This window comes from Haliotis asinina, chromosome 11 (assembly GCF_037392515.1).
Source record: "Haliotis asinina isolate JCU_RB_2024 chromosome 11, JCU_Hal_asi_v2, whole genome shotgun sequence".
NCBI lineage: Eukaryota > Metazoa > Mollusca > Gastropoda > Lepetellida > Haliotidae > Haliotis > Haliotis asinina.
Genome location: NC_090290.1, coordinates 45935487 through 45961716, shown reverse-complemented (window position 1 = coordinate 45961716; position 26230 = coordinate 45935487). Strand labels below are relative to the sequence as shown.

General features: G+C 40.4%; 1 protein-coding gene across 1 annotated transcript; it reads left to right on the top strand.

Annotated features, from left to right (window-relative positions):
• The first annotated feature begins 11544 nt into the window (after positions 1-11544).
• Positions 11545-25044, top strand: LOC137255471 (sodium- and chloride-dependent glycine transporter 2-like). The gene is made up of 13 exons (XM_067792907.1): positions 11545-11659; positions 14091-14222; positions 15117-15408; positions 16290-16422; positions 17299-17433; positions 18835-18938; positions 19551-19675; positions 20099-20211; positions 20995-21123; positions 22110-22209; positions 23194-23294; positions 24313-24483; positions 24949-25044. Exons 1-13 carry the CDS (start codon positions 11545-11547, stop codon positions 25042-25044), a joined length of 1746 nt encoding a protein of 581 aa, XP_067649008.1.
• Positions 25045-26230: the final 1186 nt, after the last annotated feature.

Sequence of the window (26230 nt, the reverse complement as noted above, 5' to 3'; positions counted from 1 at the left end):
CAGTATTTGCTACAAGCAAGAAGACCGAGCCATAACGAGCAATCTTATTTTGTCTTGTGTCACACTGACTAAATGGCACACGAACGGATGGTCGAACTAATTTCTTTAAATAGGTGAACAGGCAATGATGTTATTCTTGCGTTCGGAATTTGTCCCGGAAACAGCTCGTCTGAATGAAACCCCAATCATTTCACAATTTAACTGAATTCTTTTTACCGATATAAGATATGTACTTTGTTAACTTCAAAGTCAGTTACTTGCAGAATTCGATTCAATGCTGCTCCTTCCCAAAGGCCCGAATAGGAAACATTAAGCCATCTGTAGCTAATTGTTTAAGGAAAGATAGGACATAACTGACGATTTCTGACACTCAGATGTCAAACGGCGACAATCAGCTGACTAAGGCGCACCCCTTCACAATAATAGAACCAACCAGTTGTGACACGGTCACGCAACGCATTAGTATGTCAAGCTCTCTCTCTCTCTCTCTCTCTCTCTCTCTCTCTCTCTCTCTCTCTCTCTCTGAACAGTCATCAGTGTAGAAACACACGTTGGAGAAGATGTTGAAACCAACAAGTCTGTCACAAACGTTTAGCACGACGTTAACGACAGCGGCACGAGACACCATGTATGTGGTGTTGCAGCTCTTGTCATGTGCAAACAAAGCTCTCTGCTAAATGCTGAGCCGTTTGTTGACTCGGAGCACAGTTTAAAAAATCTGTGAACAGTATTAGCAGATCAGATACTAAATGAACGAACTCATATACTTCATTGAGAAAATAATTTTCTCTCTTCTGGCCTACGACCGTGTGAGCCGGGGATGAAAACCAGTAGCTGTCGGAACAGTATTTGTGCTCAAAGTGATTTTCCCTTCAAGGATGTTTATAACAGCTCGCTTCATACCAATGTTGTTCTGCCTTTACTCGCCCCAATAAAGTACACTACAGCTATGATACATGTTATCATTACATATAAATAACGTTTCAGACGCCGGTGTGATAATGTTCGTTCTCTATGTGTTTTCAGCTACGGTTAGATGTGTAATAGTCTTATAAATATTTATGTTTTCATGCCATATGTTCTATTTATATATGCTAATCAGCTGTGCAATACAAATATCCCCTGGGATGTTATAATCTTGTCTTTTCTTATGTCATAAGTATGTTTGTATTAAACTGCTTCCTGTAAATGCTGATGGGTTGTTTGTGGGGGGTTGAACACCTCCAAACTCAAAGGGTTAGGTTTAGGCAAATGAATGGAACATTCGACGCTTTACTGTCATTTAGAATTTCCTAACATGGTGATGTCGACGTATTGGAGACAACAGACGAAGAAATATAATACCGACAATGAGTGAATTACTTTATTTGTAACCTCCACAGATGCATGACATATACAATACATACACCGGAGCATAAAGGATACACACACAACGGCATAAACGATGCATGTACGGCACTAGCTAACTGTATTACACGACAATAAAACAAAGGACAGCCATCTGTGCATGTTCCATATATCGTCAAGGCACACGAGTGTATGTTCTATCAATACGTTCTCAAAAGATGTCGAAGTCAAACAATTCATCGAAAAGAAACAACGAATAGGGATCCTGGAAGAAGTTCCGTTGAGGTGGTTGATAATCTGAAAAAGGAATCCGACATTTTAATTTTTTCATGTTTTGCTTTGAATATTAGCCTTAATGTTTACGCGTGAGTGAGTGAGTGAGTGAGTATGAATAACGTCCCTAGCAAGTGATAACTGTTTAAGCCGTAGCATCGATGACATTTTAGTTCTCTATCTCTACATATAATGTTCTCTCCACACAAACTATCCTTTTTTTCAAGAGATCAAGATACTTCATTGTACATAGGGCTTCCAGCCCTAGTGGGAAGTGTGGGGGGGATGGGGGTGAAGACACCTGATAAATAAAGGAATACTTAAGTTGTCATGTGATCATGTAGTTTTCTCTCACTGTATTATGACGGGGAAAGTATGGACAGTGTAGCAGTGCCTATAGTTGAAGGCAGACACCTTTCTTTGTGGTTTTCAGGCCCCTCAGTACATTAAACTGAAACTCTGTTATAAAGTTTTGATATTAAGGTGTGATGTCAAGCTGTTAGCTTGCTGACTCAAACTGAGGGCATGAAATACTTACAGTAACAGCTTCTATTCAGATATGTAACCACAAAGGGTGGATAACACACACAGTAGTATGATCCATTGGTGTTTATGCATGCGCCGGTCGGGCCGTTCTGGCCGTTCTGGTTGGGTTGGGTACGTAGGGTTGTACGCGTAGCCACAGATGTACGGATTGATGGCACACTCGTCAATATCTGCAGCGAAAGAAAGAGTGAGTGAGTGAGTTTTTGAGTTTTACACCGCTTTTAGCAATATTCCAGCAATATCACGGCGGGGGACACCAGAAAATGGGCTTCACGCATTGTACCCATGTGGGGAATCGAACCCGCGTGACGAGCGACGAGCTTTAACCACTAGGCTACCCCACTGCCCCGCAGCGAAACAATCGGGCACTGGTTGTAAAATCATGTCCATATCCTTTAGAGAGGGATTATCTTTTAACGTTAACCAATACACGTACCCATGATGTTTTTACATGTGAGCTGTCGATCTTACACATCTGACAGTAGGACTCAAACGTATGCGTAAAACGTGATGTCTCACGAATCTGAGCACTCTTATTGTTCACAGTTGTTACATGTTCCAACCTTGAGGGTCCATCATGCGAAGCTTATCTACAAGAAAGGAAATTAATTAGAAAGTTTCTATTCTCTTCTGTTGACGACACGTGAAATAGGTGTGGATCATTCCCTTTAGTGGGAATACAAAAACGTTTTCACCATTCAGCTGATAGACTTATTTATTTCGGCGGTGAACTGGTCTTCAGGTTACAGCGTTCTCTTATTTCAGGAGTCACAGTGATATTTCATACCATACTCACCCACCAGGGCGATCTATGTGCAGCCACAAAGTCTCCAGTTTGATGTTGTATACCTACCTTGAGCATGGATGTGCAGTAGATAGAGGGCAATCACCATCGGGGTTGTGTAGATCTGCATTATACGAGAAGTAGCACTGAATAATGCAAGGCAGGTCCCTCAAACTTGAGGGACGCAAACAACTTGAACTTAGGTACAACAAAGAAACGATTCAATAAATCGCCAAGATCACTGTAACAGCTTCCCAAACATATAAATACTCACATATTCTATACAAGTGATAGCGCCGTGTAAATATGGCTTATGGGGATTACGAGGTATTATGATGCTAGATTGTTTTTATGTTTTATTACCCTCAGCAGATGCCGTCAGAATATAAACGTACGATCTCTGGCCGCATACTTGCGAGACTAAATTACTATTCATACTTCAATACTATTCATGCATTTTCCCCGCCATCCATTATATTGCATCCTGAAAAATTGTTATGACTGATTGACTGTGGTAGGATGGTTCCAGCAGCCGCACACAGTTTACCTGTGTTGGAATCGAAACAGGCTCTCTATTTGCGCGCTCGTGTATGTGTGTGTGTGTGTGTGTGTGTGTGTGTGTGTGTGTGTGTGTGTGTGTGTGTGTGTGTGTTTGTGAGGAGGGTGTGTGTGTGTGCGGTGGGGGGTGGGGGTGGGGGGGTGGGGGTGAGGATATATTACCTCTGCTCTAAAGAATATAGACCGTTCATTGACACAAGCTACTACAATGAAGGCATGGGGTCTGAATGAACCAATTCGTCAAATTATTCTTCACATTCATAAGAAAGATGCATAGTCAGTTGTACACTTTTGGCTTCAGGATGTGCTTATGAGTCACTGTCACATAGTGACGATACCACGTGTGTCCTGATATGTGAGAGTGTCGTGGTTCACTGGTGGTACCCGAGGCAAACTAATATACACCAAGTAAGTTGTTCATTTGAAAGGAAATTCCATTTAATGCAGATCTTAAATACGCTCACAGAATCGGTGAAACTAATCATCAGCAGCAATATTCAAACACATAATCATGATGGTGTCGAATTTGGAATTGAAAACATTAACAAATCTGCACGACAGCAATATTTGTATATATGGAACGTTTGACATGCTTTTGAGGGGATGATTTAACGCTTCTTTCCTTTTAAGGGGGGTGGGTGTGGGGGGTTCAAGGGGGTTCAGCTTCACTCATTCTACCCATGTGTGAAACATTAGAAACATTACCCAGACAATTAATCGAGTCTGGATCAGACCAGTGATCTAGTCTGGTTCTAGTGATCAACAAGATCAGCAAGTCTGACCACCCGATCCTGTAAGTCGTGTTTACGACTGAGTTACTGAAGATCAATTCTAATTCGGATCTTTGGAGTTCAACTGTGTGAGGATGCAATATACGAGGATCTTCGTAATTTCGCTATGTTACGTAAACCAACAGTGAAACCTGTAAATCTGGTTTTTGTATCAGCTGAGGAAACGGTATACTTACTTTCGTGTGTTTGCCACAGTCTGTGACAATGAAACTACTATTCTTGCTGTGCATTCGGTAACAAGGCCGTAATGCGGTGATAGACAGTAGGCGGTTGATGTTGACACTGACGGATGAGACAGGGGTAACGGAGGGGTCGGGAAGAGGAACAATGAACATCACAATACAACATGTTTGTGTGCTACACGAATATCGAAGGTACAATTGTAATTGAAATGAGTGAATCAGAATATACTACGCTCGTTTCAATGTTCCAAATGGTTTGTAATTGCATGCTGCAATGGTATTTTCGGTGACTACTTTTTGACCTTCTCAGATGTACTGATATTGAAAGAAGTAATCATAAAATCTCCGTTTGAAACTTTGTTAAGTATAACTAAAATGGACAAGTGTTGGGAATCGAACCACGGTCTTCGGTGTGACGAGTGAACGCTTTATCCACTAGGCTGCCGTAAAGACCCTTCACCCACCGAACACAGATCCTTGACCTGGTTAGTGTTTCTATACTACTCGCACATCATCAACGCTGTGTACTATATATTGACCCTGTGCGATGCTAAAATTAGTTTGAAACACATCTTTCCCATGGTTGTCACCATGTGAGGCCATGACAGTGATACCTGGCGTTCGAGAAAAGGTGGTCCTGCCCCACCGGTGGCAAACATCATAAACTTAAGCAACTCCTGGTCAGTTGTTCCCCTGAAATAAAACCGAAATAAGGAATTTCATCCGACATCATGTTTATTACTGGTTCGTCATGTTTGGAAAATATTAGAAAAACACTTTTGATTTCTGTGATTATTTTCTGTGTGACTATATAGAAACAGAAGGTAAAAGAAAGGTCAATGTTGCAGTGAAATCAGCTTTTCACAAACTGTTATCACTAAGTACTGCTAATAGCGTTTACACGCAAACTTGGCAACGTAGGTTTCCAACAAAGTTTGTTGGTTGTTTGGTTAGTGTTTAACTCCTCATTCAAGCTATATGTCGGCGATCTCTAAATAATCGAGTCTGGACCAAACAAGCCAAAGATCAACAACATGAGTATCGATCTACGAAACTGGGATGCGATGACAGTATCAAGCAAATCGGCGAGTCTGACCACCCGATTCCGTCAGTTACGACGAGAATGGTTAGCTGAAGACGAGTTCTAACCCGAACCTCCAAGGGTCTGCACATGATGAGATCAGTTTGCAGTGAGGATCTCACTTTACGTTGCCTAACGGGAAACGGTTTGTAGTATACCGTATTTGATTACACAATGACATTTAGACAGTGGACAAATGTAACTTGCTACACAACTGACCACTTTCCAGCTGAGATTTTTAATTATAGCTTTCGGCCGTGGGAGCCGAGTCAGTCAACACTTATCAGAGGGGTACACAAAGTCCGCAGTCTAGACTACATGTTGTCCAACGTTTTCGATTTTTCATCGAAGTTGCATTGGCTTAGTGGGTTATGCCTCTGACTTTGTGTGCTGGCGATAAGGTGCCTGACACTGAGAGTGCGGATTCGAATCCCGAATGGGACCTAACAAAAAAAAAGTACTACGATTTGTACTTTACTAAGAAAGTGTGATCCTAAATATAACATAAGTTATACCGTATTTAGAAATATGGCAGTTTTTATTATGTCATGTTTACACATTTTTGTTGTCTTTTTGTGTTACTTTGATCTTGAATGATAACATTCATCGGTTATTCCTGTATCGTAAACAATGCAGTTATAGTAATGCGAATTCTGCGAATTCTGCTGCAGATTCGAAGAGGAACCCAGGTACTGTGAGTCCTTTTGACCTCTTACATGTAGGCCGGATTTTCATTAATGGCGATCTATAGTCCCTTTATATATTTTAAGGGTATTAGTAGTCATATTTTATGGCCATCTGTGACTTTAATGCTTTTATTGTTCTTTGTTGATAGACAATGTTTTTGCTTTGTTTATTTTTTGTATAACTAGTTAGTCACACTATGACTGACATATTGCCAATGTGACATGAAACATTAACTCGCGCGCCCCGTGGTTTCAAGTGAAAAACACTAGCTGTTGGATTGCTGGTTGGTTATGTCTGTTGTTATAAAAAACGTTCTAAAACGTACTGTTCAGCAAAAAGTGTGATGTGGTTACAGATATGATTCTAGGCGTGATGGACCTATTTATATTCATAAAAGTCTCATCACTATATGACTGAAACGTCGTCGATTCGACGTTAGATTTTAACTCACACCTTTCTCGATGAATGCAAGGGCTGCTGTCTCAGGGCAAATCTATTAGAGATATCGGCATCCTAGGAAATGATGAGTCAATAGTGAAGAACTACAAGCATGATAATCAACGTACTCCTTACTGTAGAGACTGTACAACGAAAAGCTACACTGTGCAGTAAGCTAAACGTTTTCTCTGTAACGGTGCGTGTTTAAACCTACTGATATTAGGCAGCAGCTGGAGAGATAGTTACATCTCCTGGGGTATCATGGCCCCATGGTCATTTTATGGTAACATATCATTTTTTTCTGATGATCTTTAACACGTTTTCATATCATTTATTGTCTTGTGCTAGAATATGTTTTGAGTGAGTGAGTTTAGTTTTACGCCGCACTCAGCAGTATTCCAGCTATATGGCGGCGCTCTGTAAATAATCGAGTCTGGACCAGACAATCCAGTGATCAACAACATGAGCATCGATCTGCGCAACTGGGAACCGATGACATGTGTCAACCAAGTCAGAGAGCCTGACCACCCGATCCCGTAAGTCGCCTCTTACGACAAGCATAGTCGCCTTTTATGACAAGCATGGTTTGCTGAAGACCTATTTTATCCCGGACCTTTAATCGTTGCTGTATGAATCATAATCAACCTTTTACAACAGATAACTAAATCAGATAACTCCACGTGTCAACCGATTACACTTGGTGATTAAATGATATTAATAACAAGAGTCACGGTATAAAAAAATAATGAACCAGACGCTTTTCATTATCGAGACATGTGTCTGGTAACAATTCAATATACAAATATTGTCTACTAAGAGAAATTATGTACTCGTTACCTTGATAAATCTCCATGTTGAAAAATATTAACATCATTTTGTGTCGGCCACACATTCATTCCAATGTGCACTAAACCTAAAACGTACGATATCTAATCTGTGTTTTCAAGTACACTTTCAGTGTTTACAATGATCATCAATTTAAATTTCAAAATAGAAAATGATTGATATTGATTTTATCGGCAATAAAATAATGCACACTGTTGGTAGATATTTGCCTCTGAGATGACCGTTAGGCAATCAAAAATTATGGTTGTGTCTTAATTTGATTTGGACGGTGAGGTAGCCCGGTGGTTAAAGCTGTCCCTCGATTTCCTCATTGGTACAATGTGTGGAGCTGATTTCTGGTGTCGCCCGCCATGATAAAGCTGTACATGTACTACTATTTAAACCTAGGTAAAGCTAAACTCACTCATTCACTCTTAATCGACTAGTTTGTTTTTAGTGTAATACATTTTAGTCCTTAACTTACACTACTAATGCACTTTTAATGACACTTCATTGAACTGGGAAAGGGACAGGGCAAATAATGTAAGGACAAATAACGACAGTTCATATTGTTCCATTGATGCCAATGTCATGCGCCATTGTGAAGCAACAACGTTCCAGCTTCCCGAGTCAGATAACCGCTGTTTCAGTTTCAGACAAGAACACAACAAGGGACTGTACTGGACCAACGATCATAGCTCTGTAGTTGGCATTGTGAAAATTGGCGATATATTCCACAGAAACCTTGATAGATTAAGAAACATACTTCTCGTCAATATCATGTCGAGTTACCCGACTTCAAAGTACATAGCTAACATCTCTCTGGATATTGTAATATTAATTTAAAACCAATTTCTTGGAAGCTTTCTTATGAGTGAATGAGTATGGTTTTATGCCGCAGTTAACAATATTCCAGCAATATCGGGGGACACAAGAAATGGTCTTCACAACTTAAACCCATATGGGGAATCAAAGTTTTCCCATGAACGTATTCGTAAGTACTGATAGAATCTACTGCAAAGTTGACCGATCCTCCAACACATTCCAGAACGGAATAATATCCCAGCCAGATTTTTTGCAGACATGCATATATAGAAGGTCAGACAATGCATACCATTCTATGTCATACTGTTGATGAGTATGTGACATTTTTCAACCCCTTTTTTCACATCAGAGGTATCTCATGTATCCAAATGGAAGGAGTTTACTGAGTACACCACGTTGCCTCTCACAACGCTGTTCCATCACTAACCTACTTGACCCTAGCATGTGAAACTGTTGTTTAACAAGCCCTGTTGTTATCAGGGCACTGTCAGAGTTTGAAGTAATTCTGTCAACACAGTTTCACCGGAGGGTGGTAGAAACGAGAGTGTCGAAGGTAGTCTAAGAAAATTTGAGTACCTCGACATGATGTTTCTGTTATTTTCCATTGCTGCATCATTTTTATAAATCGTTTTTATTGAAAACATCATTTTTATACGTTGTCGATTTTTAATTTCCACTCATTTTTTCTTGTAAATAACCAAATTTCGAAAATGTTAGCACATGATCCCGAAAAGTAATGTTGTCACAAAATAATGATCGCATGTGACACAATCTGTATAACTCGAAATCTTTGTGCATACCAAACATGTCCACGCTATGCATAAGTTGTATTTACGTCCATGTCATTTAGTGAAGTTGGTGAGAAACGCCAGTATGGTCTAACATGTTGCAATCCGCTCATGCGAACTCTTCGTTGAGTTCATCCCTGTCCCCAAAAATGTCTGCTGTGATCTGACCCGTCACATAGTCTCCCGAGCGCTCCAGTGGCTCTCAATGAGGTCTCTGCTTGAGTGATGTTCTTGGAGGTGGCTTTGGTCTCTTGCCGATGTCATCTCAAAGAGATATAGTGGGAAAGAGGAGGTTTAAGCTTCGTTTTCTTTTTTCACTATATACACTCGAATGCCCCAGTTTGGCTATCTGCATGCGGAGCCCCATTCCAGATGTCAGACAGCTGGTGCATTTCCATAAATAATCTTCGCTAGCATACAGTCTTCAGCACTTGCATAATGCTTCGAAAAGCTAGACCCATGTTCACTACCACTGACAAGCCGTGTATAATGTATCTGCTGTTCTTTCAGGGAATTGTCATGAATACTAAATAAGATGGAATGGAATAATATCATCGGTATTTCAATACATATCAGGGAGAGAAAAAATGCTATGTGATGTGGAACTATAAATGAACCGTTGTTAAAAAGAGAAGATTTAAATAATAAAAGCCCAGTCAATCAGTGAACTTAGCAGTAATCTCAGCCAAATGCTAAACAAATAATGACTCGTGGGTTTCTGGATGGGAGTGCCATGAAGTGCAACAACATGCCATGTGGAATTAAATACATGAACACATGTGGCAAAGAAGTGTCATGTCGTGATAAACATACGGCCGATTTGAGGCAGTAACATATTAATTCTCAACATGCAACGGGGCGATGAGGTAGCATGGTGGTTAAAGCGTCCGATCGTCACTCTGAGGACCCGGGTTCGAATAGTCACGTGTGTGCAATGTGTGGAGCCGGTTCGTGGTATCCCCCGGGGTTATTTATTGCTAAAAGATGCCTTAAACCTAACTCACTCACTCACACAACCTGATTCAGATTCAGTAGAGGCCACTCATTGGCCAAATGTGGAGGTGATCACATTCGTGTGAAATGACGGTTTAGTCAACAACGTTGCCATGCATCTTGACCATTAAACCAGGGAGGTTTAATTTCGCTGGTCTGTGGACGTGGTGACGGTGTGATCAGACAGTGGGGTGAACCTTGTCTTTTCGTGACCTTATGTATTCTGTGGTTGGTTCCATGCCGAGCAAGCGAGGTTCTCCATATTGTCAATTGGGCACTCACACACGTCATGTCTTTGAAAATTAATGAACGTCCTGATGTGAGCTTTTTTCCGTATCGTGCTTAAAGTAGTTTACCACATGAGCACCACGACTCAAGGGCCTAGATTTTCGAAGCTCTGTTAACGTTAAGATTGTCGTAAGTTAATATTATGTATGACACGCGCGACTGTCTTGGCGCTAATAGAACTTCGACAATCGGGGCTAATGGCTATTTCACGGAAGTTTTGTATACATCGACTGCTCCAAAAGGACCGAGGATGAAGAACACTTAGCTCAATAATGCCGTAAGGGAAAAATGCCGCCGAAGCACTTCAAAACAAAGCCCGAGGCTTGAATGACATCCAGTACTGCGACCTCCTGATCACCTGATGAGGCAGTGTCACCAGTGTGCATGGATGTCATAGAGGACACACTACCCTGCTCAGCAGCGGAATGCAATAGTCAGATATAACTGTAAGGAAGACTCAGCCCCAAAACGATAAAAACAAAACGGAGGACGAAGTATCAGACGTATATGCTATACAACGGTATTACTGAAGATTCAGTTTCAGATACATATATATGCAAAATTATTGAGGAGGCAAACATTACAACAAACCTGAATGATAAATATGAAGTACAAGAGGATGACCCTAATCAAACTTATGAAACATATTCAGCATATATATATGATATATGTAAGTTAACATATATCACATTTATATTGAAATTACGCGAGTCCAACACTAAAGAATATGCGGTCCGGGTGACCGGTTCTCTAACATGATATGTGAAGACCATGGGCAACGGTGGTCATCTGACTTTGCCAACAAGGGGAACTTGCAGGGTTTGGATTTAAGGACAGATATTCACATTACATCGACTAAGACTAAAACTGTGTCCACAGAGTGCGCTCGTATTTCTCAACATGAATCAGTCAGGGGATATTCATTTTTTCCCATGGTAATTACTTCATTAACAACGTTTGTTTTATCTTTGTTGATGTTTGTTGCCGTGGTAACGTGCAACGAGAGCATCCTGTTGGATTTACTGCATCACTGAGGCTCGTTGATCCAGTATACGTGCTTAATACCAGATAACATCAGTATGCATGTCCATTCTGTTACAGATCAGTTCAACCGCAGTGTCGTTATTGTGTCCCAGCTATGGTACCTGAACGATGGCGGCATCACTTGGACTACCTCATCACCCTCCTCGGTGGCAGCATTGGTTCCGGGTCGCTCATCAAGTTCCCATACTTATGCATGCGGAACGGTGGAGGTACGTATGCTTTCCTGCGAAACAGGCGTAACAATTTAAGAAACTGTCCATAAGGATACAAGTACTTTTCGTGTATGTTCTCTGGAAAAGACGTACAATTCACCCGAACGTCAAGCTTCGCTGCCATTTGTCTAAAATGCTTAAACGTGTGCTGGTGACTAAAAGTGTAGCAGATGTAATGATTTTGACTTTTTGAACTCGGCATTATTTGCACTCAGAGTATATACGTAGGGAGAGGCACACCTTATGTATGTATCACACGTTGCTCAGTTGTGTGTCACATCATTTCCAAGTCACGATCAACCATACAGAAATGTTAATCTTTAAACGCTTATAATCGTAATACATATAAATCATCTTATTTATAAATATCAGTCTGGATTTTCCAGGTATTTTGCTATCTCCACATTGATTAAAGTTAGCAAAGCTATCGTCTTGTTAGTCGATAAGCAGGAATACTTCTGTATGGTATTCAGTGACGTATGCAAAGATTTTGGAGTTTGTCGTAAAGGATTACTTCTTACGAGTCGACAGTACGTGACGTAGGACGTCTCTGTGACTAGGCTAACAGATGACCAGTTAAATTTAACCCAGACCAAACATAATTTAACTTGTTCAGGCAATGAGAAAAGTGCATTGTTGTCATTAATTATAACAACACTGCTCCTAAATATGATTTTGATAACTGTAGTCACCAGAACTCCGAACCATCTCGGATAGCACGAGGTAGGGTCTGTAGGGTCCAGTTTATATTTAGGTTTCGTGAGGGTAATACTAATCCCTATCTGATACAACAAAAAGGAACAGTCGCAAAAATAACGATCGCACATACTTACAATTTCGCTACTTTCAATTTCACGAATTGTCGGACAATGTGTTCAGATTATCATTATTAAACGTCAGCATGTCAAAAGGACCATACGAGTTCCGAAAGCTGAGTAACATATGGTAATAGAGCCAGTATTATATGCGTCACTGTAGTATTAGTATGTATAGCGGGCAGTAATACTGTTATGAATACATATTGCATATTATCATTCAATGGATCACGCTCGCAAGACTCGCTAAATGCCATGTTAATTCCTAATACATTACATACTGAGGGCAAAAAATAAGGGATCACACGAAAGCACAAGTGTTCCATTATTCCTTTCCAGGTTTCTGCACGAGGCATAAGAAACACAGCTTGTGGAGGAACAAATAAAGGAACTCTTGTCCTTTCATACGATCGATCATTTTTCCCTCAGTCTGAGCAAACTTAGTCTCAGTGTTATTAGTTACAATCCACCACTGAGACTAACAAACCCTAGTAGAAGGTCGCGTCAGGTAGCCCTTGGCGACCTGTGACCGTTCAGTCAAACGCGAGACGGTTAAATAGATTTAACCAATCAGAAAACGGATACTAGTTATGGATCGGAGGAACTTACAAAATATTCAGGTGACTGACACAGATCTTTCCACAAACAAATATCCGCATACAACACCGTTATTTTACGACTGTTTACATACCGATGTCATGGTTGTAACGTGCGCCGTCTGTATCACCCGGAAGCGATCGTACAGAAAACAGCATTCGGAATCGTTTGAGTACCAACCTTTTCGAAATAAAAAGCTGAAAAGTTACGTGCGAATGTCCGCTTTGTTCTGATTGGTCAATTTCAGATGTTACCTGACGCGGCCTCCCGTAAGGTTTTGCTAGAGTCAGTAGTGGAGGGTAACGAAATGTCTGCCCGACATGTCTGTTTATGCAGCCTTAGTAGTCTGGATATGGCTGAAACACCGACGATGTGACCATGCAATTTGTAAATCACTCACTCCTACTGTCCCTCAATGGATTGTCTTTCAAACAGTTAAAGGGAGGTGATAAAGATGAGTGATAGGAATGTGAGTGAGTGAGTGAGTGAGTTTAGCTCTGCGCTCCACTCACCAGTAGTTAAGCTAGACGGCGGCGGTCTGTTTATAATCGATTCTGAACCAGACAATCCAGTGATAGACAGCATGAGCATCAATCTACACTACTGGGATACGAGGGCTTGTGTCCCGTTATTCGCCTCTTACGACAAGCTTAGGTCACTGTAACCTAATTCTAACCCGGATCTTCACAGGGCCGCATACAGGGTATGAAGCAACTTTGGTGCATCGTGTTTCAGAAAGTGAAAACGTCCCTTGAAAAGGTTCATTACAAACGTATGTCCTCGTTTGTAAAGGTGCGGTGGGGTAGTCTAGACTTAGTGGTTAGGACTCAGGTTCGGCAAACAGATGTCCCGGGTTCGATGTTCACATAAGAACAATTTGTGAAGTCTATTTTGGTGTCCACCGCCGTGATATTGCTCGAATGTTGCTAAAGAGTAAAACCTTACTCACTCACCCCTTCTTTGTTGAATGTGTCAGTCATTTGCCTCTATCTGCAGTGAGATCTATTTTCTTACAGGTGCTTTCCTGATACCGTACATTATCTTCACGTTCCTCGGCGCTATTCCTTGTGTGTTTTTAGAGATGGTGATTGGCCAACTCTCTCAAAGTGGACCTATTAACGTCTGGAACTTATGTCCACCATTTAAAGGTAAACTAGAATTGAAAATGTAATATACTGGACAAAAGTAGTTATGGATATACCAGTATGTAAAATGTAAAATTATGGATAATGACCTATTTGTTCATTGACCATCTAATGAAATATCAATTATAAAAATACCACTATCCCTAAATTGTTTTGTCCAGTATACATTAACATCCACGGACATATCGTGACATCGCTACCAATACAAGTAAGTCCCAAACTCGCCTGAAATCATTTTTATTTTGACAAAATCGCTATTGCACGACTTACGGGAGATCAGAAGAACCACCTCTCTTGGTCCCAAAGTTGGCCAGACTCTACTAATGGTAACCAGTCATTTTAAAGTTCACGTTAGAACAATGTAGGTCACTAATAGCATCCAAGACCGTCCACGCAGTGTGCGACCTTCAGTAACATCACAACACCAAGACAGACACCATCAAGATCACTTCCCCAAGAGAGACGGATACAGCACGCCAGACCAATTGGTCTCACAACAGCATAAGTGCCGATACATAAGCAGGGAAGAAACTTCTGCAGTCACAGACCATGTCGTAGTCCTGTCCTCACCGCCAAAACCAATTGTCATAGACAATTCAACATCGAGTTTTCGACGTTTTCGACTATGAAGAACTGTGTTTCAACATTCGATGGCAGAGTAAGAGTATGATGAAAGCGTGGGGCATTGTTTCCCAATTCACCCGAAGAATCGGCAAATAATAGATCGGCAGACTGACATTCAATCAAATAGAAGTTGTCATCCATATTATGTCTTTTACTTTGTTTTTTACTTTATAAAGAATGAGTGAGAGAGTATCGTTTTAGCAATATTCCATTAATATCACGACGGATGGATAAATATAAGGGAACATAACTTCTCGTTTACTATTTTCACAGGCATTGGTTTCGGGATTGCTACAGTGATGTGGCTGTATGTGACATACTACATGGCCATTTTCGCCTGGTTCATGTATTACTTCTACCATTCGTTCATCGGCAAGCTTCCCTGGGCCAGCTGTGACAACTCCTGGAACACCCCTGCCTGCATAACAAACACTGACAGTAGCATCCTAAACAGTACATCGGCTAATGTTACTGACATCACTCCCAGTGCTCCTTCCGCCATGACTTCAGTTAACGTCACAAACGTCACAATAAAAAATATGTCTGCTGCGGAAGAATTTTGGAGGTATTTACAGTGATAAAACCGTTACATTTTTTTACATAATTGTCATTACAGTAAACACCCACAAGCAAGAAACTGAACACAACAACATTGAACATGCAGACAATTTACGGGGCTTTTGTTAAATAAAGCACCGTAAGTCCCCATGGTCCCTAGTATGGTCGTTTTATTTCCTGATACTGTGATAGTTATTATTAATAAGTTGTTTTATTGTTGACATGTCATTGTAATTTCCTTTTTAATTATTATAATTCTAAATATAACTCAAATGGCTGAAATACTGCCAATGTTACTAAATCTTGACTCACTTACTCTCTTGATTGTTAATCACAGTGATTCCGCATGACATATGTGTGATTTCTAATCCTGCCCAGAACTTGTGACGTAATAGAATTGGCTGCATTAATGTGTCTCAAAGTTCAAGTATATTTCAAACACCATTTTTAATTTAACGATGTGAGACCAGCCGGGACCACAGTATACATTCATGAGAATCGAAAACACCGTATTCTTGAGAGCACATACTGGGTGATGCTGAGGCACCTGGGTCAGACCATGCTTGGCCCTCGTCATTATAGATCCTATGCTTATAGAACCTTAACTGCATTCCAATTGAAACTATAGTCTCTGTTTTATGGTGATGGAGTGAGGATATAAGCTGTGTTCTTCCTGATAGAGAAGCTGACATCCATAAAATACTCCCTTCCATATGTGCAAAAATATTCGTTTTCTCATGAGTGTGTGTGTGTGTGTGTGTAGCTTTTACCTGACGCTTACACTGCTTCGATGGTCGTTTCGTTAGTTAACTTTGACTGCTGACTAAGTTCAAGATATCCAAATTATACTTTGAAATTCTTTTTCCCCTACAGTTTTGTGCATTTAAGATTTCAGGTGCTACAGATGACAGGTGGTATTGAACATCTCGGTGGTGTCCGCTGGCCCCTCGTTGGCTTAATGGCACTTACCTGTGTGATCTTGTTCTTGTTCATCTTTCAAGGGATCAGAGTGTCAGGGAAGGCAAGTAACTGTTAGCCACGAAATTCTGAACATGGATTGTTCGGGGGGAAAATATCTAAAAAAATAAAATTATAATTGTAGAACAATGCTCGTCATGCAATTAGTGCAATTCGTATTACAAGTATTCGCGTCCTTTGCACTTGACAAGACTGACAGTTTAGAAAGGTAAACATTTTATGTGAGAAAGAGGTACGTTTTAGCTTCGAGTCGGCAGTGTTGGAGTGATATATGTTTTTTTATTAATGGGTGGAGGTCCACTGTATTTGACGTGAGTATTTTCAATAAAACAGTTATCACAGAGACCCTAAATTAAAGACTTACCTCAAAGAGCTATACTTGTGTCCATTGTTGAGGTTGGTCCATGGTTCATTATAAGTCTTTCTCTGATTTCTCAGCAGTAAAGTAGTGTCCTTCCAGAATGAGGCAGACCTCTGCTGTGACTTTGCACCAGCTTTTAAAGTACATATTTCGAAACCTCAACCCATGGTCCCTAATATGGTGATCTGCCTTCTGTCGTTGCCGATGTATAGCTGATTTATATATTTTTATATTCCATTGTCTTCTCTGTGACGCTAAATATCAACTCACTCCCTCACTAGAAACATCATATCAGGTTAACTTTCATAATCTAAGTTTTGAAATGATCGTTGTTCTGCACAGTATGTGTACACGAAACATTTGCACAAGTATAATGCACATGTTTTGCATTCATGGCGGTTCATAGGTGGGATAAAACAATCCGTCTCGGTGTAAACCCTTGGAATCGGGAAAATTCCTCCTCTGAGGGTTTTACATATGTTTCCCAAACCTCGGGGTCTTGTTTTACCCTTTACTTCCATGGTAAGTAACTGTTTTACAATTCAATATGTTGTACAGGTCGTGTACGTCACAGTGGGCGTTCCCATCATCCTCGTTATCGTCTTCCTCGTCCAGGGATGCCTACTTCCGGGTTCTGCTGATGGAATTTACTTCTATGTATATCCAAAATTTGAGAAACTTTTGGAACCAGGAGTAAGTGAATGATTTCAAAAATCCACATATTGCTTTAGTTCAACTTGGAAAGTCATTAGTATTTTGTACAACTTGAAAGCATTGAAAATAGCAAAAAATTGCATGGGTTGGTGTCACTTTAGTTTCTGAAGAAACGTATTATTACTACCATAATATTCTGCCGTCTCTGTGTCTTCATGTTGGCGATATAAAGCGACAGCTATACTGTACTATATTGTTGCTAATATAAAGCGACAGCTATACTGTTCTATATTGTTGCTAATATGAAGCGACAGCTATACTGTTCTATATTGTTGCTAATAGAAAGCGACAGCTATACTGTTCTATATTGTTGCTAATATAAAGCGACAGCTATACTGTTCTATATTGTTGCTAATATAAAGCGACAGCTATACTGTTCTATATTGTTGCTAATATAAAGGGACACCTGTACTGTTCTGTGAAGTTGCTAACATAATTGGACCGCTATATCATTCTATATTGTTACTAATATATAGGGACAGCTATACTGCTCTTTAGAGGTGCTAATATACCGTGAATAAGAATTTAAGCGCCACCCAGTGGCTGAGCGGGCTAGGCGGCTGACGGTGTGTGCTGGCGATTAGGTGCCTGACTCTGAGGGTGCGGGTTGGAATCACGGATGGAACTCATCCAAAACAGAACTAGAATTGTACTTTACTAATAAAGTGATATCCCAATTCTGACACATGTTGCATTTGACCACTTCTTAAATGGCATTGTGTAATCATAAAATATAGGTTGGCACATAGGACATCTTTCAGAAAAAACGAGCTATCATAATTTGGTTTAGTACTTTTAGTTTAAAAACAAAACCATAAAGGAAATTATCTTTTGCTTTCAACAGGATGCATGCGCTTTTGGAAAACATGCATTTTCTTTTCCTGAAAAAAGTTACCTTTCTTTGAAATGTAAAGATCAGAAATAACTGTTATATGGTCACATGATTGTCACTTTTAACAAGTTAAAACTAAATTTCATAGTCTTGTATAAGCACAACAGGAATAGCTATTTTGATATAAAAGGCAGTGTCATCATGTCTGTAACAATATTTCCTTTAATTGTGAAAACAAATGATTGTGACGGCCCTAAAACAGTTACCAGATGCACCTTCTCTAAATATGGATTGGTCTTCCCAGTTAGTTCAGTCTAACATTTCCACAGCTTCATATCTTAGTTTTGAAACAGGCTGGCGCTTAACGTTCTATTCTCGGTATATATTGTTGCTAATATACATGGACAGCCATACTGTTCTGTATGGTTGCTAATATAATGTGAGAGCTATACTTTGTGATATTAGTCCATTCTTTCGACCATGTTTGACAGATTCAGCGGTCAAGCTATTCATAGTTCACGTTTTTAATGTTTGTATAATTTGTACAGATGTGGATTGAAGCATGTAGTCTGGCCCTGTACTCTTTAAATATAGCCATGGGAAACATCATCACTATGGCTGGACACAACAGAGTAAACAACAACTGTTTCAGGTAGGTGGATGCCCACCAACGTCACAGTCAGATGCTTTAGGTATTGAAAAACAAGGCATATCAAGAACCTGCTGCGTTAGGTGTGATACCAAAGAACGAACACCAACCTCTTCATATACGGGGAAATACAACAACGTTACGATGAACAGACGAATTTATGCAGACAAAACGCAAACCTAGAAACCCACCCTTTAGGTGTGATAATGTAACCATTAACGTTTCCGAATGTTTAGACATGACACAAGCTAACAAAGTGTGCTTCAAGAGTGTAAACACAACACAGAGTGGCGTAATGGGATAGCATACTGCTAAGAGCGCTGGCTCGGCACGCCGAAGAATCGGGATCAGTTCCCCACATTGGTACATGTGTGATGCCCATACCTGGTGTACACGCCGTGATATCTCTAGAATATTGCTAAACGGGACACAAAGCTAAACACACTCCCCGTTCAGGGTAACAAAATGTGATTTAGGTGCATAAAGACCACTCAAAGTAACCATTAACCTTTCAAACATATGAGAACAACACAGTGTAACAAACAACATCCATATGTGTGTTACGATCAACCGCTTTGAACGTGACTGCACCATAAACGACATTGTCTTTTTCAGGGATGTTCTGATAGTCAGCATTGCCGACATGCTAAGCCTAATCTTAGTTGGGTTTGCCTTCTTTGCTATAATTGGACATGTTGCCTACTTACGTGGGGTTCCAGTAGAAGCTTACGAATCGTCAGGTAATTGTGAAAAATTCCGGTATGAGTGAATTGTAGCTGACAAGTAATAATTTGAGATAACAGGACGTGATGTCCAGCGGCTGTCATTTGACTGAAGTTGTGCTCTACGTACGGCATTTATCGAAAACGGGCATTGCTATGGACGAGAAAAACTCTACTTGTAACTGTACAAATATACCTAGTTGCAATCTGCTGTTCTATGATTATGTCAAACTCTGAAAGCTTTGGTGTGTTCATTAATCTTTATTACGACCGGCCATAAGGTTGCACAAACAACAGGCATTAAAACTGTACATTCTGAGTGGTTCATGAAGCAGACCAAAAAAAAAGAACATAGTCGGCATCAGAACGATACCAGTAGTCATTCTCTACGCAACGCATATCACTTGCCACATATTACAGTTAAGGATTAATCTGTTGTAGGCTTTAATTTGGCCTTCATTGTTTACCCCGAAGTAATGACGTATCTACCCCTGCCACATGTTTGGTCAGCGTTGACTTTCCTTGCCCTGATGACTCTTGAAGTGGACTCGATGGTAAATAATACCAACACATGTTGTTTGTAGTTTCTGTGCATACCCGAAGAGGCGACTAACGGGATCGGGTGGTCAGGCATGCTGCCTTTGGTGATACATCTTCGGGACCCCATTGCGTAGATTACTGCTCATGTTGTTGGTTACTGTATTATCTGGTCCAGACTCGACTATTTACAGCCCTCCGCCATAAAGCTGGAATATTGCCGAGTGCGGCGTTAAACTAACCTCACTCACTCACTCATTCTGTGGATACACAATGCCATTACGAAAGTGATCAAATGCACCGTATGTTTTGTTTGGGATTACACTTTCTTAGCAAAGTGGAGATTCTATCATTTTTGCCGGGTTGACTTTCATCCAGGGTTCGAACCCACTCCCTCAGAGTCTTACACCAAATCGCCAGCAAACAAAGTCAGATGCCTAATCAGCTCAAATTATCAGATGCCTAATCCGATCAAATTATCAAGCAACTTTCCACTATATTTTTACGGCAATATGAGACGATGTTGATTAGTTTTATTTCTTGACTTACAATGATGATCTATCTTCGGTTGTTGGCGATCTATAGCCCGTGTTTTATATTGCATTGTATTCTTTACTTACTTTTAGTTTTTATAGTATGTTTGAAATTAACACATTTATGGATTCACAACTTCCTCATTGCAATAAGTGCGATGTACAAGTTGTCTTGATCATATTCGTTTCTCTGTAATGCTTTGTAATACTAAGATACCGTGACATATTCTCCATTGACCTGAGTTTCCTGAAACATTTGCTTCATAGTTGCCTGGTCTGGAGATAATGATTGCAGCTGTTGAAGACGTATTTCATGGACTTGCTAAGCGACGATGGCTTGTCATTTGTATGATCCTCTTGAGCAACTTCCTGTTTGCTCTTCCCTGCACTACACAGGTAGGAGAAACTGGAACAATATACACAAAACGACCCATTGTTTGGTCAGTGTCAGCAAGTAATGGAACTATCAACGTTTATGCTTACTTTATTATAATATATTATAATATGTGCTTTATTAATATGAATCAGAATTAAAAACGTGAAGACACCAATATGGTTCTGTACCACCTCCTATGAATATTGTAATACTATCCATCGTATCATGTGTCATGACTATAGCATGTTGTCAGCCTTCATGGGGCACCAGAAAGGTCTTCAGAACCCCATGCTTGTCGGAAAAAGCAACTAAAGGGATCGGCCATCGTGTTCCAGTTGTATAGACCGATGATAAATTAATGCTGGTCATCACTGGACTGTCGGGTTAATTTAGAGACCGCCGTCACATACAGTGACGTGTAAACAATATTGCAATAAGTATGTTTGCTCTGTACCGCTCGGGGGCATTCACTGTAAACAAAAGCCTCTACCAAAAGAACGCCTGCATGGTATAGAGTTCAGAGCGTCCTCATGGAGAGCGATCCCTGGCTGCGTCATACCAAAAGACGTTCAAATATGGTAATTGGAGGTCCCTGTCTGGCGCTCGGCAATAATGTCTCCAACAAGGACTGATTAGCTCAAAGTCAGTATAATGTGCCAGTGGGATATTCATGCTTAAAATGAAATATCAGAATATGTGATAGCTGCGGTACAGATAATCTGGGCCATTCCCCCATAAGTCTGTATTCGGAGTTTATCCCAAACAATTCTTCAGTGAATCCGAAGTTTTTGATAAGTCAATACATTTATGCTTCGTATTTAGAGCACTATTGATACAACACTGTTGACGTCATCATGTTTGTTGCAATACCTTGGGCACGTCACTGTAGCTTGACTATTGCTGCATGCGGCATTATACAACTACAACCAATCAGCAATATTCGGCATTATACAACAACAACCAATCAGCATAGCAAGCAATGTCAAGATGAACGTTTTATTCTTAGGGTGGAATCTACGTTGTGACTCTGGTCGACTGGTACACCTATTTTCCTGCAGTAGCTGTTTTTGCAATGCTGGAATGTTTTGTTGTGAGTTGGTGTTATGGTGAGTGTTATTGTTTTCTTACGGTATTTAGATAGTTTGAGAATGTTAACTGGAACGCTTGATCAATTAAACGTGTCATTTAAATAACTCCGTAGAAATGTCTTTGAAACCTTTATAAAGAGTCGTTCTTAAATGTATCTGACCTTTACGCAGTCACAATGGTAACTATGTATACTCTTTAAAAAAAGGGGGGAACCTGAAGTTTGAACCCACTGAGGAACTTTACAAAGACATTAATGTTGTGTATGTATCAGCATCATCCCACGTTATCACGACACGCAACCACAATGCATGAAGAGCACGTGCACAACGTGGGGGCCTCCTACACGTGCATGGGGTGTCATTAGGAATCTTGACGTTTTTCAGGCAGGTCGATAAATCACTGTAGAAACGTTTTTCCGATAACTTTCTTGCATCTGGTCACGAGTTTCAGGGTCAAATCACACACTACTGACTGAAAATGGTAGCCTAAAATGTTCATGTCATACTCCAGTCACCTAACAAACCCATGTGGTGATGCATTCTCAAATCATCCATTATTGTTGTATCAACATTGATTCAATCCCATATATCCCCCAATTTCGACAATCGTACATTGAAGGTACAGTTCCCTTACTTTTTTTAAAGAGTATAACTAACAATGTCCACGAACAACGTAACACACTTGCTGCATGTAATGCATGACCTGTGTAGTCTCTCATCACCAACGCTCTGTTCACATCACCCTTGTCCCTTGTCCCTTGTCCTTTGTCTGGCAAAAGGTGGGATCCTTGGACTATTTGCATTTCACTAGCTTTTCAATACATGTAATTACGATACCATGGTTTTCAAACGATTCGCGAGTTCTATCCATCTATCATACCTTGCAAGCTCCATATTAAACGAAAATCTGGTAACATAAATATGTAATATTGCTGCTAACAGCGTCAAGGACAAATATACAATGAATGTTTAGACAGTCTTATTTGTATCCGTTTGTTTCAGGTTTGGATAGATTGGAACGAGACATCACTGTCATGTGGGGCAAGGCAGTCCCCAGAACCATGATGTTGTCTATCAAGTATGTGTGTCCAGTCCTTCTGTTGGTAAGGTTTAATAATACGTCAGCCACAAGTTAGATACAAGTTGCTTGTCTTTGCGTGTGCGTGTGCGTGTGCGTGTGCGTGTGCGTGTGTATCTGTCGTTATATTTGTGCGCGACTTCATTATAAGGTAACATAAATGCAATGCTTTGTGCTATACCTCAGTATTCTCCGTAAGACAAATTGACGAGAGTAAGTCAAGCTGATGATGTGCAGCTTTCCCAGAAATTATTGAGAAAATTTTTGTTTACTGGTATTAGAATGTTTGATAGATGTTACATTAAGTACTAAGGTACTTAATATGGGAGGCAACTCTTGGCAGACATGAATTCCTCTGTCCATAGTATACAGGCCTTCGAATATTATTCAGCCAGGAGTTTTCACTGAGCACAAGAAAGGCAGGAAAGAGCATGGGAGATCCATGGAAACCTCCTTCCAACTGCCTGAACATATATGATGATAATTAGATCCAACAATATAACGACCCTAAACACACCGAAGGCTACAGTGGTTGTGGGACAAAAATGTGGAAGTTTCGGCTACAATTCAGATCTTAACCCTGCTTAAAATGTTTGGGGACAAAAGGACAGAATAATTAAAAAATGACTTAGAATTGTTGAGGATATGAAGAATAAGTGGTCGAATATTGGGGAGCGCTGTTACACGATTTCCTACAAACGTTGATTGGAAGTGTACCTCGGCGCATTCAGTCGTGTATTGCAGGGCAGTGCGGTCTCACAACCTACTGAAAAGACACTTAGACTGTAAGTGAATCATATCTCAATATATTCATTTGAATAATACTTCTAGTTGATACATGGGTCAGATATTTGCCGAAAGAACTTTCTCAATAAGTTCTGGGAATACTATACCATGTATGATGGTTTATTATTTTCACAAAACAAATGGAATAAGGTTATTATCACCATATTATGCCCCAGTTCATTAGTTTAACAGCACAAATGGAAGAATCGTGCAATGACCAGGTGCATAATTGCATGAATGATTCCTTCTTTCATCAGGCCATCTTCAGCTACTCCATCTACTCCTACCGACCCCCCAAGTACGGAGACTACGACTTCCCTGCCTGGGCCGCAGGTGTCGGGTGGCTCATATCAAGTATTTCCATAATACAGTTCCCCATTATTTTCATCTGGACCTTGTACCACACACCGGGATCTACGTTCAAGGAGGTAGGTAATTGTTTCCTAACTGTTAATAACAGCTGTGCACAATTTTGTTAAAAATTCGACCCGTGAGGATCCAGGTTAGAACTGATCTTCGGCAACTCATGTTTGTCATAAGAGGCGACTAACGGGATCGGTGGACAGGCTCGTTGACTTGGTTCACACGTGTCATCGTAAACCAGTTGCGTAGATCGATACTCATGCTGTTGATCAGTGGATTGTCTGGACCAGACTCCATTATTTACAGAACACAGCCATAAAGCTGGAATATTACTGATTATGGCGTGAACCTACACTCTCTATCAAATACATGCTAGCGTTGCATGTTTGTGAAATCATAAACTGAGTTTGCTTACGTCAAGTGTATCCTTCCAGAGGGGGATGTGGGGTACATAGCATTCGCTCGTCACGTTCGCTGTGATATTATGTTTCTAAATGCGCCGTACAACTAAGCTCGCTCACTCCTTTCAGAGACTGTATTCATCGCTTCAACCTAACGACGACTGGTGTAAACAAAGAAACTGCGAGGATACTCATCAACCAATGCAACCTCAAGAAGCATTATGAAAAACACTTTTCATACGAAGAAAAACCCCTCTTCACATTCTCCCAGCGGAACAGATTATGGACTATAAGAACAGAACAATACATTCAAAGAAAATGATACCTTAATTTATCTTTTAGATTTATGAATTTGACAAGATTTTAATATCATCTAACAAGCACCGACATACCGTGACTTACCTGGAACCAGATCTGTGAAATCTGGTAATGACAAAAGGTTTACTCCATTTCTCACTGCACGTTGCTGTACCGGTAACTGGGTGTTTGCACACATTCATGTGGCCACCATCTGGTCATTTACCAACGGATTCGTGGGTTCTTTCAAAGTGCACAGATTTGTGTACTGTACACTAGGGGTTGTGCCAACACTGAAAGAATCTGAAGACAAAGCTGACTGTTGAGGTTGTTACACCCGGTCACAGGTGGCCTCGACCACGACACCTGAAGGCCGCTGGATCTCTAGCCTGGTACCTTAGCCAGCTCGCCCACCACATCCTAGTAGATGTGTGTCACTTTCAGTCTAAATTAATATACGGCTTACCGGTTTGCAATCTGAGTCTTTGTCGGGATTCCACTTGTTTTATAGTAAATCCACACTTACAGTTGCAAAATAGCACAGCCTGTTACAAGCTTTTTCAGTAAATGGGCACATTTTGAATATTCCGCTATACTTGATTTTGACCATCGCCTCTACACTTTGTTTTTGAATTCACGTCGTGCGTGGTGATCTCCAAAATATCATATCAGGTATGTTTCATTTACAGCCTCAGACATTACGTGAACCAACGATTGAAACAGCATAACCGACAAGATATGCGATGGTAAAGTAGTTACAAACAGAGAAATGTATATTACCTTCATATAAAATACTTTAATTTCATTGGCCAATGACACGTTTCCATGTCACCCCTCCCAGGAGTTGACAACTGGAACAAAATATTACCCGCTGCGGTGACCGCCAAATTCTCCTCCGAGCGTATCGCTAATTAACATGTTATGACGCCATAATTTGACGCATGCAGTGCCAGTAGTTTGACACCCTTTCGATTAGCTGTATTTCAGTTGACTACGTACGTATTTATTTTACCTTTCACTGCTTTATTTACGTTTTATATATTGAATCGTTTGCACGTGCAACTTAAACATAATTAACTATTCTTATAGCAGTTTTAAAGTCCACGTAATATGC

What these genes read in the sequence shown, in the direction of transcription:
- LOC137255471 (XM_067792907.1), top strand. Translation starts at nt 11,545, where the DNA reads ATGGTACCTGAACGATGGCGGCATCACTTGGACTACCTCATCACCCTC. An exon ending in GGATCAGAGTGTCAGGGAAG is followed by an intron (nt 16,423 to 17,298) that starts GCAAGTAACTGT and finishes TATGTTGTACAG; the next exon opens with GTCGTGTACGTCACAGTGGG. An exon ending in CTCTTGAAGTGGACTCGATG is followed by an intron (nt 20,212 to 20,994) that starts GTAAATAATACC and finishes TTTGCTTCATAG; the next exon opens with TTGCCTGGTCTGGAGATAAT.